The 18,456-nt window shown below is 32.4% G+C and overlaps 1 protein-coding gene and 1 long non-coding RNA gene across 4 annotated transcripts; both read left to right on the top strand.

Moving 5' to 3' along the window:
• The first annotated feature begins 447 nt into the window (after positions 1 to 447).
• On the top strand, positions 448 to 15,724 carry LOC140056481 (GA-binding protein alpha chain-like). 3 transcript variants are annotated; one of them, XM_072101860.1, is made up of 12 exons: positions 448 to 569; positions 4,939 to 5,071; positions 5,371 to 5,506; positions 8,864 to 8,942; positions 9,458 to 9,541; positions 9,715 to 9,825; positions 10,180 to 10,383; positions 10,828 to 10,863; positions 11,464 to 11,490; positions 11,622 to 11,723; positions 12,201 to 12,534; positions 13,265 to 15,724. In XM_072101860.1, exons 2-12 carry the CDS (start codon positions 4,989 to 4,991, stop codon positions 13,302 to 13,304), a joined length of 1,236 nt encoding a protein of 411 aa, XP_071957961.1. In that variant the 5' UTR covers positions 448 to 569; positions 4,939 to 4,988; the 3' UTR covers positions 13,305 to 15,724. The 3 variants fall into 3 exon arrangements, with proteins under 3 accessions (XP_071957961.1, XP_071957959.1, XP_071957960.1); XM_072101858.1 differs by having other exon boundaries at positions 8,864 to 8,948; XM_072101859.1 differs by lacking the exon at positions 448 to 569 and adding an exon at positions 3,215 to 3,243 and having other exon boundaries at positions 8,864 to 8,948.
• A 184-nt stretch (positions 15,725 to 15,908) lies between these two features.
• LOC140056897 (uncharacterized) lies at positions 15,909 to 18,456 on the top strand. Its single transcript, XR_011846838.1, has 3 exons — positions 15,909 to 16,872; positions 17,209 to 17,260; positions 17,648 to 18,456. It is a non-coding gene; the product is annotated as an uncharacterized lncRNA (long non-coding RNA).

Here is an 18,456-nt window from a genome sequence, read left to right as displayed (position 1 = left end):
CGATGCATTGACATTGTTTGCGCTATTGATGTTTATTCTTTATCAGGAACCTCTCTGCCAATGAAAGTTGTTCTTTATTGACAATGTTTGTACGCCTTTTTTTGTTTTCTTCTCACGTTTAAGATCATTTTCACTTTGACTTCTTTAAAAACTACCTAAATCATTTTTCAATAATAATTATTTTCCGTTAAGTTCATTTTGTTTATATTTTGTTGTAGTAAAATTAAAGAGATAAAAAGATTATGGAAGCTGTATATAATATAATTATACCTAAACAGTATATTTTACAGTTAAACTGCTTGGTTAATTTTAAACTACCTGTAAATTAATAAAATAAGACTAAAATCATGAATTTTTTTTTTCTATTTTTATTTATTACGCTGAATGAAGGATTGAGCTTGTAGGCCGCCCTCTATTTTATGAAAACAAAACAATCAAAATTTCATGCCGATCGTAAAGAAGAGAGTGTACTTATTTTTTAGGAGCAGAAAATCAGTAGCTATACTGTTATTTTCTTGGTAAAAAGTGTATATTCCAGTCATTAAATATCTACGATTGTTAATATAGAGGTAAAGTAACATTATAAGCTATTTAAGGTCCGAAGAAATACAGAATTATTGTGCGTACTTCCGTAGGCCGAGGCGTCTTCCTTCTGCTATTCCCATCGCCACATTTTGACCCGGTTATAGTAGCCTCAAGACTATGCATAGGCCTAGCTATCTCTGCCTCCTACTGTAGTGTAGCTGTTCGTGATGTAATGATAATTTTTACCACTGTTATATCTGCATGAACTCCCAACCAATAATTAATTTGTTTTCATTCAATAATTGGCTTAGGCCTAGCCTCTACGCTAGTCATTAAACTTTAATGACTAGCGGCGTAGCGTAGAGGCTAGGCCTAATAAGCCAATTACTTTAATTTAAAGTAACTGAACTGCTGCTGGAGTGAGAGAATGCAGCAGCAGCATGCCAGGCCCAGGACAAAGGTCTGTCTGTGGAGTATAAAAATAGTAGGGGAGAGAGAGCTCTAAAAAAAAGCCTGTCTAGCTAGGCCTCTAGTACGTAGTCCGCCGCCTTCCATATATAGCAAAGCCTGTTTATCGCGTCATATATCATATGCAGTCAGCCTCGCATGGTCGCTTTTACTAGTAGTTCGAGAGTCCCCTCGAATGCCTTTGATATCGACAACGTGCTTTTTTACTCTTTATGCAGGAGGAGATAAAGTGGCTGCAAGGATGATTATATAGATAGCCTATAGATTATAATAATTATGCTAAGACTACTCTGGCTGTAACCTAAAAGTTAAAACTTAGACCACGGTTTTGTGCTCCCCATACATAACGAACCTGCGAAATATGCCTATTGTATTTGGCTGGCCATTGTCAGTCTGAGTCAGCAGCCTAACAAGGTATATTAATATTTTATCGTATTAAATACATATATTGCATAAACAGCAAGTAAATTACTATATTAATGCCTGGAAACCTGATAATATTCTGTAGAACCTTGGTGTGTCATGAAGATGAAAGACCAAACACTGATTGACAAATAAGCATTTAATAAAGCAATTTATTTACTTTGTTCGTGGCTAAAAACGATTACTTTGGTTTTGGGCACTATATTTTGAAAACTATAATCAGATTTTCATAATTCTTTCTTTATTTTAATATTGATTCGAAATATCAACAGGCAATGTATGCTATTACTTTTTATGTTGCATCGTTATCCCTATTGTAGCTAGGTAGTAGGCCTATATACGTGGGCTGGGTCAAATTAGGGAGTAATTAATGCTCCTACCATGGACCTACTGTATAAATGAAATGTTGTAGTTTAGTTTATGATTATATTTTTTTTCTGTATCTGTACAGTAGGCTAGACTATATTTACACAAAATATTTACTACTGATTGTTAAACAAAAATAATTGATTATGATATACCATTATATCTGAAGATAGAAAAATCAATGATTAAAATTGTTAGTCAAAACGTCGAGTGGCGTTTTTTAAAGAAATATTTCTTGTTTATTTCTTTATTTTTTTAAATTAAAAATGTACAGTAAATCAACTATGCTAAATATACGTCCTGTACTACCTTAAACTACACAACATGACATTTGAAAATGTATTTCTCAAACATTTGATATTAATAGGTCACAGGAAATTCCTTTCATTCTAAAGAGCAGAAAATCAGTTTGTTTATTTCCAGTATGCAGCAGAATTGTATTATATTTGATTAACTTTACACTTAAGGTAATTCTGTCTCGTTTTTTTTAAAACTTTCATTTTATGTTGCGCTATAATGACAAAGCAGACTTTAACTTTCCCTCTTTAGAGGACATCAACCGTCTTGATTTAGCATTGGAATAAGGAGCAGTGGAAGTTAAAGATCAAATTAGTTGCCAGGAAGTACAGTACTTTTAAGTTCATTTAAAATTATGAAGCTCAGTAGGTTTAAACCCAGTCATATTATTCCAACCTTGTATTAGTCTGGTTCACAAAATATTAGAAAGTTGCTTAAGTAAATTAAACTTTCAGTCTCATCTAAAAAAAAATAAATAAGAAAATTTAAACAACTAATCTTAAAATTCAATTACTTTTTAGAACTATAATATTAGCATTATATTACATTGTATATTGAATTACATTACAAATACATATAATTATCAGGTTTGTAAAGTCCTAAAAAATTTAATGTATGTAATTAAATCATAACAATTCTGAATTGTGTCCAACAGTTTACTAAATTTCAAACGGAAGTCCTCTGAAAAGTTCCACTTCAAGTATTAAACATTAGCATTTATGTTTCCAATAAATATATACCACTCGACACCAGATAATGCGAAAAAGAAATCAGCTCCTTTTTCCAATCAGCTCTCCCTGTTCCAATCAAGTATCCCTGGACAAAATGAGACCCACCCAAATCCGTAGTGCAAAAAAATTAATGAAATCCGTAAGTTTTGGCCTATTGGTGCTTAGAACTTGGGAGAACTTTTTAACAAGATAAGCCATACAGCATTAAAGTAATGTTTAGGAAGTTCAGTAAATAGACTGTTACATGCTGTGTCGATACCCCCTCTAGAGAATTAGAAATTAGCACCGTCATCAATCAAGTTTGTAGTAATTATAGAACAAGCGTGTTGTAGTGTAGATAACACTTCGGTTGTTAATGTTCGAGTTTTTCTGCTATAAGGCTCACATTCATTCCTACTTTGCTAGAGCAACTACAACAATCGTAGATATCTTGGTGAGTTTTCTTATATAAATATTACAGCTTTTAAAGTATTTAAGTTAAAATTTTCATATATTAATAATACAGAGTATAGTTTGATTAATATCCTAGAGGTAACCGGCAATGTTTCTTGTAAACACTATACTGTACTGTAGTTTTGTTGGGTGTTAATTTATTTACATTTTAAAACTATAACATTCATAATTAATCATTAATACTTCAAATACATGTTTTACTACCTTTTTAATTTACAAGGACATTTTCAATTAAGATTGAAAAATGCAAAGACATCTTTTTTTGTCATAAAATAAAATGCAATTCAGACTTTTTTTTTCAATCCAAATGGGTAGTTTTTCAAATTTCTTATTGTTACATATTTTAATGGTACTACAGCACTATAGTTGCTATTAGCAACAGCGTACACATTTTAATGTGATGCAAATTACTGTCAAATACACTGATTTGGCAAATTCAACTTATTGCAGGGTATTTTTGCCCCTACACCTTAGCTTTTAACGCATTTCATGTCCATTCTTCTACATCGAAACAGTTTTACATTTCTTTTGAAAACTCACTTTTGCTTCTTGTTCTCTTTAAGCACTGCGAGACTTTTCTAATTAAAGAGAGCCTCAAAAACATTCAGATTTGTAATTGTATTATGTGTAGATGCCATTGCGATTGTAAATTGTGCACATTTAAACGAGCAAATTTAATTTATACCAAAGAACCAAAAAATCATACAGTACCACAGAAAAAATGTCAAAACGCTCGCTAGTGCTGCTACACTAACTGTACATAAAAATAAACTAGAGATTTTTGTCATGTCAAACAATACATTTTGAGAATGCTTTAAAAAAACATAACATGACATGTATATTATTATCTGTGCTTTATTTATTAGTGTTTTGAAAATAACATTCCCAATAACTGAAGTACAATGACCTGTCCAAAAGCGAAACACATTTGGTATTTAAGCCTATTCCTAGTATTAATTGAAACGTAAAGATATTCTAGACAAAGTGTCAGTTTGATAATCTCTTGGAATTCAAGCGCTAATCAATTAATTAAATTAATTATATTTGACGGGTGTGGCCCAGGGATTTCAGGATTGCATTTATCTTTCCCGTGAAATTGTCTGTTCAAATTTTTTCCAGAAGGAAATATAATTTATTAAAAAAATGTGTTTAGTTAAAACATCATATTTCTTGGAGTGAGGCCTGCCTATTCCATAAAATTAATTTTTTAAAGAAAATGTATTTAGTTACAAAAACATATTTCTTGGAGTGAGGCCTAGCCTAATTTGTAAAATTTCACTTTACTATTATTATACGGTAGAATTCCAAGGGTACACTTTCGAACCCAACAAATTGTCCCCATAATAGTGGTGTCAGCCATGGTTTAAAAAACAAATTGGTTTCTACAATTCTGCAAAATTGTCGGCAGATTCTACTATATCTTCTATCTATATCAATTGGATAATACAGTAATATACTATACTACAAGTGCACACAATAGCATGGGTATAAGTGCACTACTGCAAAGTGGTTTTAATGGGTGAGAGCAACTCAAGCCTACGATCTGGAATTTTTACCGCACTGAAGGATTTGTCTTGAGTCCAAGGAAGCAGCCGATACTGCCCCAAATGATGACAATTGTATGTAACGTGAACTAAACGATCTATCTATGTTTATTTCACTTATATCTTTTCAGATTCTAAAGTCTGCAGTACCTGTACATAAAAAAAGGTTAAAAGACAAAGAATGTCCAAGAGGTCTGCAGAAGATGGTGATTCCTCTGGAGATGCTTCTGTTAAGAAGTCAAAGACGCAGGAATCTAACAATACGTTAGTTCGTCTTTTTTTTTGTTTACTTATTTTCAATTATCATCATCATCACCTACCTTTTATGCCAAAATAAAGTTGAAACTTGTTGGTGTTATAGTCAACAAAACATAGCCTCATTGTTAAATTGGAGACAAACATGTTATATATACCAAAACCATTTTAAAATTATACAATTTATTTTAGAAATTTCGAAGTATTTTGTTTGATTTAAATCTCAGTCAAGTTATTTATATTTTATTTATCTTGTTTCTCCAATTTTACTTAACTGTAATTTCATCTTTAATTTCATGTTTTAATAGGCAAACCACTCCAAGCAATGTAATCACACAGATGATGGACATAGCTGAACCAATGTCATCGCTTAAGAAACTGCTTGAACAGAGACTTCAGTGCAATCTATCGGAACATGAGCTATATTTACAGAATTTAGTAATGGTACATAATATATTATTTTGTCCTTAATAAGTTTGATTCATTTGCTCGAAAATTGACATCGGAGCTCTTGTGCAACTAGTTCTTTTCAGTTGAGTTCCATGTCGACACAATACGTAGTTTCATAGAACTTGAACGCTTATCTGGTAACGGTTATCCATACCACAGGTGTGAAGCGATTCAGTTTTCAGTTCAGTTTTTGCAAGAAATATATAGTAAATACTTTTTATAAATGCATATATAGCATTCAGATACCGCCTGGCCACACTCAAAGAAACAATGAAAAACCCTTACAAAAATGTATTTATCAATGTTTGTTATCAGTAATACAGCAATTAGTCATTGAAAACTATTATTTGGCTTGTAAAATATCCTGTTTACGAGTTTATGGGTTTAGTTTGAATGTGTTTGATAGAGACTTGATCTGAGCATGATCTAACTAGACTGTAACCACAGCACAACATTCAACTGCTACAGTAATGTGTACCGATATGTCAACTCTGATTAATTTCCACCCACTTTGCATCGTTGCCTTATTTCTCTATTTCAACACTTTCTAATTTGTTTTGGTTTTTATCGTGATGTTTGTCAGTATAACGTAATAACAAGACAATCTATGTTTACATGCATTTTTCTCTATCAAAGTAAAATTGCTGATTTTTGTAATGGAGTTACATTGCAGTTTAGGCTTGTTGTATATTCAAGCAATCACAAAAATATATCGGTTAATATATTGGTACTTATTCAAATTATAAAACATAATTATTTAAAAATAGCAGCAAAAGTGCTGAATTGACTTCTAATTTACATAAGGTTAAAACAAATACAGTATAAAAATACAAATTCATTCATAACAATATATAGATACAAAAAGGCAACCATTATGAATCATTCATACAAAAAAATACAAAAATTTTACAAAAAACATTTAAAAAATACATTCTAAAATCAAACTTTGCTTTAAATTGATGCATTGTTCATCAATCGTATCAAGTACGGGACAGGGCTAGAGAACTGACGTTTAAACATACAGTACAATGTACTGTAGCCCAATGGGAAGTGTAATGTCTGAAAAATTTGTACCATATCACTGATATCTTCTTGGCATCTACTCTAAAACTCTGTCTACACTATCATATCACACTATGACAACAAAATGTGATGTGCCCATATATGGACATGATGACATCATAATTCAATATCATATTTGGGAATATCACACTTTTTTTGTCAAAAATAGCTTGATAGTGTGGACAGCGCTTTAACGAAATTGCCTCTCACTGATTAATGCCAGAAAATATACATTTAAAAAAAATACATTCATTTTAAAAAAACAAAAATATCAGGTGCAACATACAACTAAATTAATTGCATTGTGTGCCATGAGGAAGTTGAATAATTAGTTCTTACTTCCTTCCATTATTGTTTCTCTGCATTAAGGAACTATTTATTTTTAACATCGTAGAACATTCTATGGTTTCATCTCAACCATCTTATCAATAGAGCCATAATTTATTTAATAGGACTAATAAATTAAATATTTATTCAAATACGTTGTAAAATATGTCGTTTATTCAATTAATACACACCAAAAAATGTATTTTACTGTAAATTAAAACATTGTCGGGTAACATCAAAGGACTTAATTAAATATTTATTGAAATAAATTTTATTTTTTTATTTATTTTTTAAAATTTATTTATAAGATATATCAGATAATTACACACCAAAAGAACAATCCTATGTACTGTAATTATAAAATAGGGTATAGTCCAATACTTAAACAGTAATAAAAATATTTAATATACGGTAGATTGTAAAATATGTTAAGATTCTCCAATGTACTTTAGTATTCTATAATCAATTTTTTAATAATAATAATAATATAATATTACAGAAATAATGTCTGGAATAACACCAACCTAACCTTGGGTTGATAAGTTGTACTACACTTCCTTTTCCAATAAAATTAAACTTAATAACATCTACGGCATACCCGTGGCTGCCAGTACTGCATACTGCAATATCTATTAAGATCTACACTATCAAACTACTGTAGTTTATGACAAAAAAAGTGCCCAAATAGGGTAGTGATATACCCAAATATGGTAGTGATATACCCAAATATGGTAGTGATATACCCAAATATGGTAGTGATATGACATCATCATGTTTATATGGGCACGTCACATTTATTCTCACATAAAGTTTTATAGTGTAGACAGAGTTTAGCTAAACTGTTCACTCTGGCCGCAAAGAACCTGGAGGAAGTTTTTATTTTAACGTAGGAAATAATCATTAGGGCGAGCACGATTCGAAGCGTGATCACGATTGGCACTCGGGTGTCGAGTAGCGAAACTTTAACAACTCATGTACGCGGCACTGTTTATGTCTGCCTGCCTTGTTTCAGGCCTAATTGACGAGTAACTCGGCTAACGTTATCAAGAGCGTCAGACTGCTAGGGAGGAAATCGCATTTGAGTGGTACAAGGCTTGCTAGCTTTAATAACAACCCCCGCCATCCCCAGGGTATTGTTTCCGTAATTGCAGTAAGGGGAATGAGTATCTCTTAGGAATGGTATTGTGGTTTTTAATCTGTTCGAAATCTAACTATCACTTTACTTTTTCGCCGCATTTTCTTATCAGTTACAACTTCACAGTGTTCTGTATCGATTGGAAGAAATCTATTATTACTCGTCGTGGATTGTTGAAATTGTTAATAATAGCGTTGTCCCAATTTAACAATCATTTTTTTGGTTGTTGTAATTCAAGCACAGGGTGGGTGAGTGCTGATAAGGAAATCTAAATGTGATTACAGGAAATTGTTGTACCAAACATGTTTATTTAATAGTAATTCATGCTTGTTGTGTGAAAAAAATGCTTGGTAATGTTGGTGAACAGCATTTATAAAATATTCTAACAGTTTAATACGCAGCTTTTACACAAGTTATAGAAAATATGCAAAATGCTTGATCAAAATATCATAAGTGTACGGCTACACAAATTCCGTGTTTTTTAGAGAAGACTGCGCATGGTTCTATAATAAGTTAACATAATGTATAATATATAATATCACATAATGATAACAATAACGAAGTCATTTTGTCCTGTACTGAATGGAATTGTTTTCCTTTTGCAAAGTAAATCAAGCCACACAATTACTCAACTAAAATATCAAGAGGGATTATTTTTACCGGCATATTCTGCAATTACTAGTTTTTAAGTTAGTTATATAGTAAGTAATAAAGCACAGTTTTTCACTTAAGTCAATAAATATTTAAGAATTTTACTTTTACATATGGAATGCTGGGCTGTAATACTTCATAAATGATTACTTTGATTTATTTTCTATTTCTTTCAGGTGGATGGAAGCAAGAGTCTCTTAGAGCAGGGAGTGTCAGCAGAAGGCATTGTGCAATTCAGTGTTCAAGTAATCTCAGGTCTTGGTTAGTTTTATTATTCCAGTTGCTTTTGCTCTTTCAGAATATTCTCTTTTACTGATTTTTGGAATTGAATTATTGTAGAATTTTAGAATGATTCAGTCAAATACATAAGTACTTTACTTACTTACGTAAAATATGGTAAATAATATCTTTGTCTGGGATAAATCAAATTAATAATGACTAGAATATTACAAACACTCCTGTTTTCCATAATATTTGGAAGCTGCTCGATTTTGTATTGATAAATAAACTGTATAATCTTGCTTAGACAATTATCTTTTTAAACTGGTATCTTAATGTTTCATTTGATGAAGTCATGTTTACAAATTAAAATTTAGGTTGGTTGGAATAGTAGATTCATTCATTCAATCTTTTATTTCGGAATCTCTGGTTCATAGAAAGTAAAATTACATATATAAATGAAATTAAAAATAAACAAGACTGTAATAATTACTACTACTCATCTCAGGAAGATAGATGAATTCAATGTCTAGTTATATTTGTTTTTACAGGTTCAAAACCAAGATTGAACATTGTAGATATTGTGAAACCAATTATTGAAACAGTTGAAATTCCAATAGACTCCGCTCAGCAAGGTTAGTAACTGTTTAAAAGCTGTCTTTTATGGCGAGTTTTACTATTTTCTGTTCAATTTATCAGTCCGAGTTTTCCTCCCGGTTTGATTGTTTATCATCTATATTTCTAAATATCTTTAGATTTGTAATGCTTATTTCCCATAATTCTAAGTATTTTTTAAATAATTTTTTAGAAGCAACTACAACTGAAGAAATTACTGAAACCATAGACAACGGTCAGGTGACACGATGGGTGCTATGCAACAGTTACAGGGACGAGGAAGAGAAACATGGAATCAGTCATGGTAAGTTAGTCATCTTTTCCATTTTGTCAAATCTTACTCCTTGATGCAAAGCTACTCCGCAATAGTTAAAAACCAAAAAAAATTGGCCTGTTGTTGTGGTACCCGCTACTTACTTGTGCTCAAATCTAACCCCAGCCTTCAGCGCAAGCTGGGTGGTCTAGAGGCATAAGCGCAAGGATAGTGATCTGGAGGTGATCTAGAATTACTTATTTTATGTTTTTTCTTTTTAAAAGTAAAATCATTACATTTATTAATAACTACAACTACAAAGGCCATATATTTCCTGTTTTTGGAGTACAATACAGATCTTGAAATTTAATTTATTTTTCTATTTTGTTAATACTTTTCTTATAGATCCATGTCTTTGGAGCATTGAAAACACGATACATTGGTTGAATTGGTCTAGTAATGAGTTCAACATTGCACTGGGTGACAGAATTGATCAGATGAAGATGAAAGGTAGCGAGTTGTGCGCCCTCAGCAAAAAAGATTTCTTAGACAAGTTGTCAAAACCTGCCGGAGAACTGATCTGGACGCATCTGCAACTCCTAAAAAAATGTAAATTAGTTTTTGGAAACATATCAAAAATGTTCCTACTGCAGATACTGCAGTAACTACATAAATATTATCACTGTAAACTGTAGAAATATATTGACAGAAATTCTTCTGTTAAAGTATTTCTGGCTAGGTGAGTCAGTATAGATAGATACCTACCCAGTCCGGTCTAGTGTTATTTAGATATGATATCTCTTTTTATATTGGTGAAATATAAAACTCCTTTGGAATAGTGTTCTATGAAACTGTTGGTGAGTTATGATAGTGTTTTGTGGCAGTTTCCGTATGACTGGTTAACATTGTTCAGAAAAATGTTAACCAGTCGTACGGCAACTGCCACAAAACACTATCATATGTTTCCTTTGGGTAAACATTGTATAATTTCCATTGAATTTGTTTCAATAATGCTGCCCTTTCATTAAATTTTAAATCATTATTCTCTTTCAGCTGCTGGGCATAACGCTCCAAATGTAACCGTTGAAGGTATATAATATTTTTCTCTTTTTTATTCTACCTTACAATCTATACTTGTCATAATTATAAAGTTTCAAGGAGGTTCTGCGCTAAATTTTCCAAACATTTCATTAAACAATATTAGATTAAAGTCTTGTTTCGGTCTGATCGTTCATGAAGGATTAGCCACATTATGTCGGTGAATTGTCAGAATGACTACATTCATGAGCCCATCGGTTTCATTGCACACAAGCATTTGATCGTAGGCACGACAATGCAACCACTACAACATTTTAAAATAGGTGGGGCACAAGTTCTGGTGGTCAAACAAGTCTTCTCGGATAAGGACTATAAACCATAGGTCCAGTGTACACAGTTATAACCTGTGTGCACTTTAAAGAACCCTGTTGATTATTTGAGAAGAGTAGGTGGTTACCCTGGTGAACTGGTTCACAAAATAGCCTGTGTATCAGGGGAATTACCACCTATCTGATAGGACAGTGATTAATTTACTATTGGTAATACTTGGCCACATTGCCTAAAGACATAAAATAAAATAAATAAAATAACAATTGTAAAATGATGTGCTGAACTTAAACTAATGTCCTTTTATACTACTTTTTTTAACAGGACCAGCTCCATTAGCAGCACCAGAGGGTAAATATTCTTCAATCTGTTGATAAAATTATCATGATAATAATAATGATTGCCATTATATGTTAATTGTTGCTTATAGCCCCACAAAATGCATCTATTCATAGTATAATTGTTAATCTATTTCATTCCAGTTGTAGCCCATGTAGCCACAGTAAAGACAACAACAAAATCACATTCCCCTCGTATAACAGCTCACAGTGGCGACGAGAAGCTCTCACCGGGAAACAGAACAGGTAGGATATTTCTGTCGTTTTGAATACTTTATAGATTTTATTTGAAAGATTTACATTATTTTGAATTTATTTCATAATTCATTGTTAGTTCAGTGGCTCCGTCATCATCATTATGCCACTCAATAACATATGGCCTTCAGTAGTTATTGGTAAAGTGCTTGTTTCTCCTTAGTATCCCCTTAATAGGCATGTCCGCTGATTAGGTGTTGGCCATATGTTAAAACATCTATTTTCACTCATAATGTCCCTTTAATAGGCGTGTCCCTGGTTAGAGTTGAACATAGCTTTAAAACATATATTTTCCTTCCTTTGTTTCACCGTAAAGTGTCGCCTTAATAGAGGTGATCCAAAGGATGGGTTATACTGTATAGAATAGTTTAGAATATAATAGCAAATTTCTCTAAAAGCACTGCAAGCAATACAAACTATTAATATGTAATTTAAAATATAAACTAAATTGTAACATTTTAAATAAAGGAAACAATGGTCAGATCCAGCTTTGGCAGTTTCTTCTCGAGCTATTAACAGACAAAGATTCCCGTGATTGTATCTGCTGGGTCGGGGATAATGGAGAGTTTAAGTTAATTGACCCTGAGGTTGTCGCTCAACGATGGGGCGCTAGGAAAAACAAACCATTGATGAACTACGAGAAACTGAGTCGTGCTCTTCGTTACTACTATGATGGCGATATGATTGCTAAGGTGCATGGGAAGCGGTTTGTTTACAAGTTTGTGTGTGATCTGCGAAACCTGCTCGGCTATAGCGCAGCCGAGTTAAATAAACTGGTTGTTGAATGTGAACAGCGTATTATGTGAGTTGTTTTTTGTTTTGTTTTTATGTTTGTAGTTCAAACTTTAAATATATTTTTTATATTGTTTTTTTAATATCTATTGTAAACATCTTTGTTTTAAATCAAACCTCTAAAACATATTTTACGTACAGTAAAGTATTAATTACACTTACAATTTACTAAACAAATTGTAGAAAAATGTATGAGAAATTGCATCTTAACAATTGGAATGTATGGAGAAATAATTTCAACTATTGTATTACAATCTTGAATTTCACATAAAACTATCCAGATATTAGATATATTCTTGAAAAACGTCTTAAAGCCATATCTGATTCTTTTTTTTTTATCAAGCATGAAACTAAATTGTTTTGAAAACCCAATTTAGTGTCATTTTCATTTGAAAACATACAATAGTCATATCACCACAATGATGTAATACTAATTTAATACAAAATAAACTTTACTATTCTTATGCCTAATGAAAAAGTAATTCACACTGATCTAGGCCTACTTATGTCTACATAAACTCTGTCTACCCTATCAAACTAGTTTGACAAACAAATATGGTAGTGATATGACCAAATATGGTAGTGTTATGACCAAATATGGTAGTGTTATGACCAAATATGGTAGTGATATGACCAGATATGGTAGTGATATGACATCATCATGTCGATGGGCACATCACATAAAGTTTGAAAGTGTAGACAAGGCTTAACACTTAAATTTGATTTATTAAACCTTGTAGGAAAAAAAGAATGCACTCGTCAGCCAGTCAGAAGAATTGAAGTTCGTTTCTTGTCTGATGCCGACCTAGGTAAAACAACAAAGTTATAAAATAACGACAAAGATAACTTGTCAATACTGTATTATTAAACGAAAAAGAGGAGTTGATACGGACAGCGCTGTTTATATTTTGGCCGAAGATCACGTCCTAAAAGAAATAATGTAATGAAATATATCCAGCTTTGCTCTGTTGGCAGATGCCACAATTAAAGAAATGTCTAGGCTTTCTGAAAGTATGATTGAACAATAGAGGGCGCTTACTGTAACACTAAACCCATGGCACCAACCACTAAAAAATGGATAGATGGCGCCAAATAATCAATAATGGTATCATTCACGTCACATTACATGAGTAGGGCTACAACGATGTGAATTTTACTCTTTTTTTGGAAGTTGTGAGACTACCAAAAATGTCTGCCACGACTTTTGGGAGACTTGGGGCATCAAGAAGAGTTTGTTTTTGTTGTCTATTTTAAGAAATAAAATAATGATGAATATAATTTCAAACTTTAATCAGTACTAAAATTGGCATAAGCTAACCAAACGTAAAACAAAGTTGTACAAGAATCCAACTTAAAATGCAAAGTAATGAATTAAGAATTAATTATTAGCGCTGTAGTATTGTACAACATACTATAGTATACAAATAATGAATGTTTATGAGTGCAATGGTACAAATAATGGCACGAGGTGAATGATGAAAGGTTATATCAACGAGGCAAAGCCGAGTTGATATAACCTTTCATCATTCACCAAGTGCCATTATTTGTACCATTACACGAATACAAAACATTCATTATTTGTTTTATATAACATCTAAATAACAAACAAAAATGTTTCACAAAGTACTATTTAACGATCGTTGAATAGTGCGTACTATTGCACGCCATGTGACCCACATTCGTCCAATCAAATGACAGGAATTTATATAGGTGTTATATAATATTATACTACATACATACTTAGCTAGCATATAGCCTCTTCTGCCATCACTGGCTATCTTTTGGCATTTTTTCTCGACTGAGGCTAGGCTTGCATGCTCAGATATACTGAGTTAGACTCAGTTAGACACGTTTGATTGCTGGACAGGCAATGTGATATTCTTCAACGTGTAAGCAGTTGCCTGAGGCCTCTGGGGTGGTTAAGGGATCCTATATTGACCATCAAAATCTGGAGGCCTTGTGCGTTTTAGCCTTTTCCGATATGTTTTAATGAATGCACAGAGTCCACTGGGTTTGAGCGCTCATACTCTTACGCCGCTGAGTGTAAGCATGTACCCAGATGGGGAGGTGTTTTGGCTATGCTTTCCTTTAGAATAGATGGGTTACTGACCCTTCTGTTAAATATTAGAGTTTTATTTGTAAATATTTGTATTATAGCTTTCATACTTCTGATAGAGAGTTTGTAACCAGGCCTATCATGTAAATATAAACAAAGAGAGATGCTTTCCAATTCGACCATGAATGCCCCCTAACATGGCCATATTCACCATGTCGCACAAACTCGGGCCATTTCACACTTTGCTAAGGAAACACTTAAAATTGAAAAATACTTAAAACCATTGTTTTTTCCACCAACTAGAGAACAATTTTTAGAACAATGAATTCCATGCAGTAGCTTTTCTGATAATAAAAACCAGAAATTCCCAAATTCGTTTATTCTGAAAACTAACTTAAAAAATATCAATTTTATCTCGTTTTAAATATACAAAATAAATAGGCCTACTTATGAGTTGAAACATGTATAGCTGCCCAAAAGTAAAATGTTTTCATCTTGTATTTCGGGTTTGATTCCGATCCCAAAGGCTAGGCCGCTCATGCAGTCTATTGGATTTTAACCGCGGAGAAAAGCAATTATAGGCTGCGATTTCAACGTGTTGATTTGCGGTGTCACATTATTTATCGGCCTATCGCGTGATACATGTTTACAAAAAGTTACCTATTGAAATATCAATGTCATGTCACAAACAATTGACCAATCAAATTGCAACTATACACTTACGATATGTGTGCTATAAATTGCATATTAAATCTATTCGGAAACAAATCAATAAAATATTATGTACTGATAATATCCGAGACAACAATTTGTCTCAGATAATACATTTTCTGCTTTCCTAGGTAAAGTAAATATAAAGTAACCAGACAAATATGTTTGAAATGAACAATAGTAGCCTAACCATAGAAAGTAACATTTTATCTAATGTTATACCTCCATGGCCTAACCATTAGTAATCAATCTCCGATGTTTTTATGATATAACACGTAACAAATTATCCGAATTTGGTTAGGCTGAATTCATATAAGTTTCGATTAAGTAGTTATGCCTTACTTGGTGAGTCTCCCATTGCGTGACTGTAAAATTGTATCGTATCTTCAAAGTGTACATGCTGTAAAATAAAAAATAATCGTTAGAAACTTTACTCTGTCTATTTTTGTGATTCATTCTATTGACTAAGTGTAGTAATGTAAATGATAGGCCTGCTGCTAATTGTATCTTGAACCATTGTGGGGGGGGGGGGAGGGGGTAACGACGACGTGATTCCCCAGGGGCGGACGCAGGGGTGTTGCCCTAGTGGCCCGGGCAACACCATTAATTTCATAGTAAATGTTTTTTTCTGTCACTAAATTGAAATTTAGATCCCATTCATCGTACAGTATACAATATCCATAACGTCATAACGTACAGGACTAGAAGAGAATGTGTAAATTGGCAGACTGCACAGTAAATAGGCCTACTCAGTGTCTACAGCCTTGGACTCTTTGGACAACCCCCTTAAAATAGTCCTGCGACCGCCCCTGAATCCCAAACCGAAATGACTGTAATGCCAGTAATAGGCCATAAGCAGTAAATTCTAACGTTTCATCTCGTTCCGATGTCATGGATCTACAATTTCTTTACATATTTAGAATAATAATTTTATAAATAACAACATATCAAAAGTTCTCCATAATCGTGTTAGACAATTTTGAGAAATTACTGTTTTATTTTGGTACTTTATTTTAATATACACCGCGTGAGTGATTTGGTCGGGCCGAACGTTACACGTTCAAATTATCCGCAACGTCTTAAAAACGGTACCACGTGATCGTATTTCACCAATCATGCTCTGTTTACAGATGAGGGGAATCCCCAAAACTCACACACGGCAACGTCACACGTGGACAAAAATATTCAATCATGATGAATGGAGCTAGACGTGGAGGAAAATTTGTTTGATTCCCCACCGAACAAATGCTACTGTAAACGAAGAAATGATGCATCTTATGATCATCCTATTGTATTGAAATAGTCTCCTGCTCATATAAGAAATGGGATTTTTAGAATGTTACCACTTAAACCAGTGTGCTATATTAATAATATTCGTACAGAAAGGCTAGGCTAGCTAGCTACGTCTTTAGGCTGGTAGCACACTGGCCTAGGTCTGGAGGTGTATACTAGGCTACTCTCAAGATGGCATAGGCTAGGTAGGCCCGGCAGCAGCACAGTACAGCTAGGCCTGCTACTAAACTATAACTTAATGGGCTATTATTAAGTTAAAACGGCGACAAACGGAATACAAAGACACAGGTGAGGATAGCATAATTTTAGTACATTTTGAGCAAACATAATAAATACACATTAAAATTAATATATTATTATTTATTATTATTAATAATTACAATTGTTTGAAATAATTAATTTGGTCTGGCCTAGAGTAAGCAGGCTTTCCCTATACTGTACCTAGGCTATCCTATTTAGTATTATGCATTCATTTTGATGGCCTGGTCCGAAGACTAGGCCTAGTATTCATACATCAGCCCGGTATTATTTTTATTTATAAATGCTTAATTTTAATAAAAAATAATTTATTTCATTTCAACTGTATCATTTCAATTCAATTTATATTCAATTATTTATGTCTAGGTTGTCTAGTGGAAAGGAGGCACAAAAATGCTGAACACGTTCACTGATTCTGGTAAGTTTTGGATCCTTTTTTAATGTAGAGATGAGAAATGCCAAATGATTTATGTTTTGTTATAATTATATACAATAGTAGTAAAATTAGTAATGAAAGTTAAAAATAGTAATGAATGCAAGAAATAGCTGAAAAACATCCATTACTTTAAAAATGTTTTATATACCAGGTTGCATTGTCAATAAACACTATAGTAATGGAAAGTGTGTGGTAGAGTAAGTAAAGTTGAAAATGTTTCAACATTTCTGTGTATGGTTTACCTCAAATCTGAACTAATTTTTAAATATAAAACCAAAAAGATTCATTGTAATTTAATAATATTCAGTTTAACTAAATATTAAGTAATCGATATAAATTAGATAATCTATTCTTGATTATTTGTTACAGAAATGATACCAACTTCAAAACAATTGTCATCATCTTGAATTTTTCATAAACTTCAAAACCATCAACTGGCTGAATGTAAAATACTTAGTGCAAATGTTGCTGAATCTATGTTTAATTGTACCTACCTACCACGTAGTATGTACATACTGTATATGAAGGATATTCCACATAGTAATTATTATTTATTAATTAGTTAAAGTATATTTGCTATTTCCATTGTACACTGGCCACGCCGCACCTGAAATTGACAACTTTTCTACTTGACTACTAGTTATGCTGGTACAACGTATCTAGAGAGAAGAGTAGGATTATATACATTGTATATTGGGCAACATGTAGGGTTGTAAAAAAACACAAATCCAAAAGAATAAAAAAAAAAATAAATGAAAATACATTACAAGGTATTTGTTGTATATTGTGTGTATATATGTCCATCTCATATCATTATCAATAATAATAGTTCTCTCCACAAGACTTACATTCATGTTATCAATATAAAAACAGTAAAAATGGGCTGGCAGGCCTACTTATCTGGTGTTTCACAGAAAAAAATGGGTTGTTTTTATGGAAGCTCCTGGCCTAAATTGGCACTAAAAACTCCTAAAAAATGCAATATTTAAGTTACAATAAATAAGTTATTGCATAATCATTTATTGTTTGTGTTGAAAATTTACTCAGATGTCACTAACCTACTAGCATACCCATTGCATGAATATAAATATTATTATGGCAAGTCATTTTCTAAGAAATCATGTAGGCTTACGTACTCCTCAAAAACAAATAAAACATCAAAATTATCTATAAAATTA

Source organism: Antedon mediterranea, chromosome 8, assembly GCF_964355755.1.
Source record: "Antedon mediterranea chromosome 8, ecAntMedi1.1, whole genome shotgun sequence".
In the NCBI taxonomy this organism is placed as follows: domain Eukaryota; kingdom Metazoa; phylum Echinodermata; class Crinoidea; order Comatulida; family Antedonidae; genus Antedon; species Antedon mediterranea.
The sequence above is the reverse complement of the archived record's forward strand: the minus strand, read 5'-3'. Positions and strand labels throughout refer to the sequence as shown.

What these genes read in the sequence shown, in the direction of transcription:
- LOC140056481 (XM_072101858.1), top strand. Translation starts at nt 4,989, where the DNA reads ATGTCCAAGAGGTCTGCAGAAGATGGTGATTCCTCTGGAGATGCTTCT. An exon ending in TCAAGTAATCTCAGGTCTTG is followed by an intron (nt 8,949 to 9,457) that starts GTTAGTTTTATT and finishes TTGTTTTTACAG; the next exon opens with GTTCAAAACCAAGATTGAAC. An exon ending in CTCACCGGGAAACAGAACAG is followed by an intron (nt 11,724 to 12,200) that starts GTAGGATATTTC and finishes TTTTAAATAAAG; the next exon opens with GAAACAATGGTCAGATCCAG.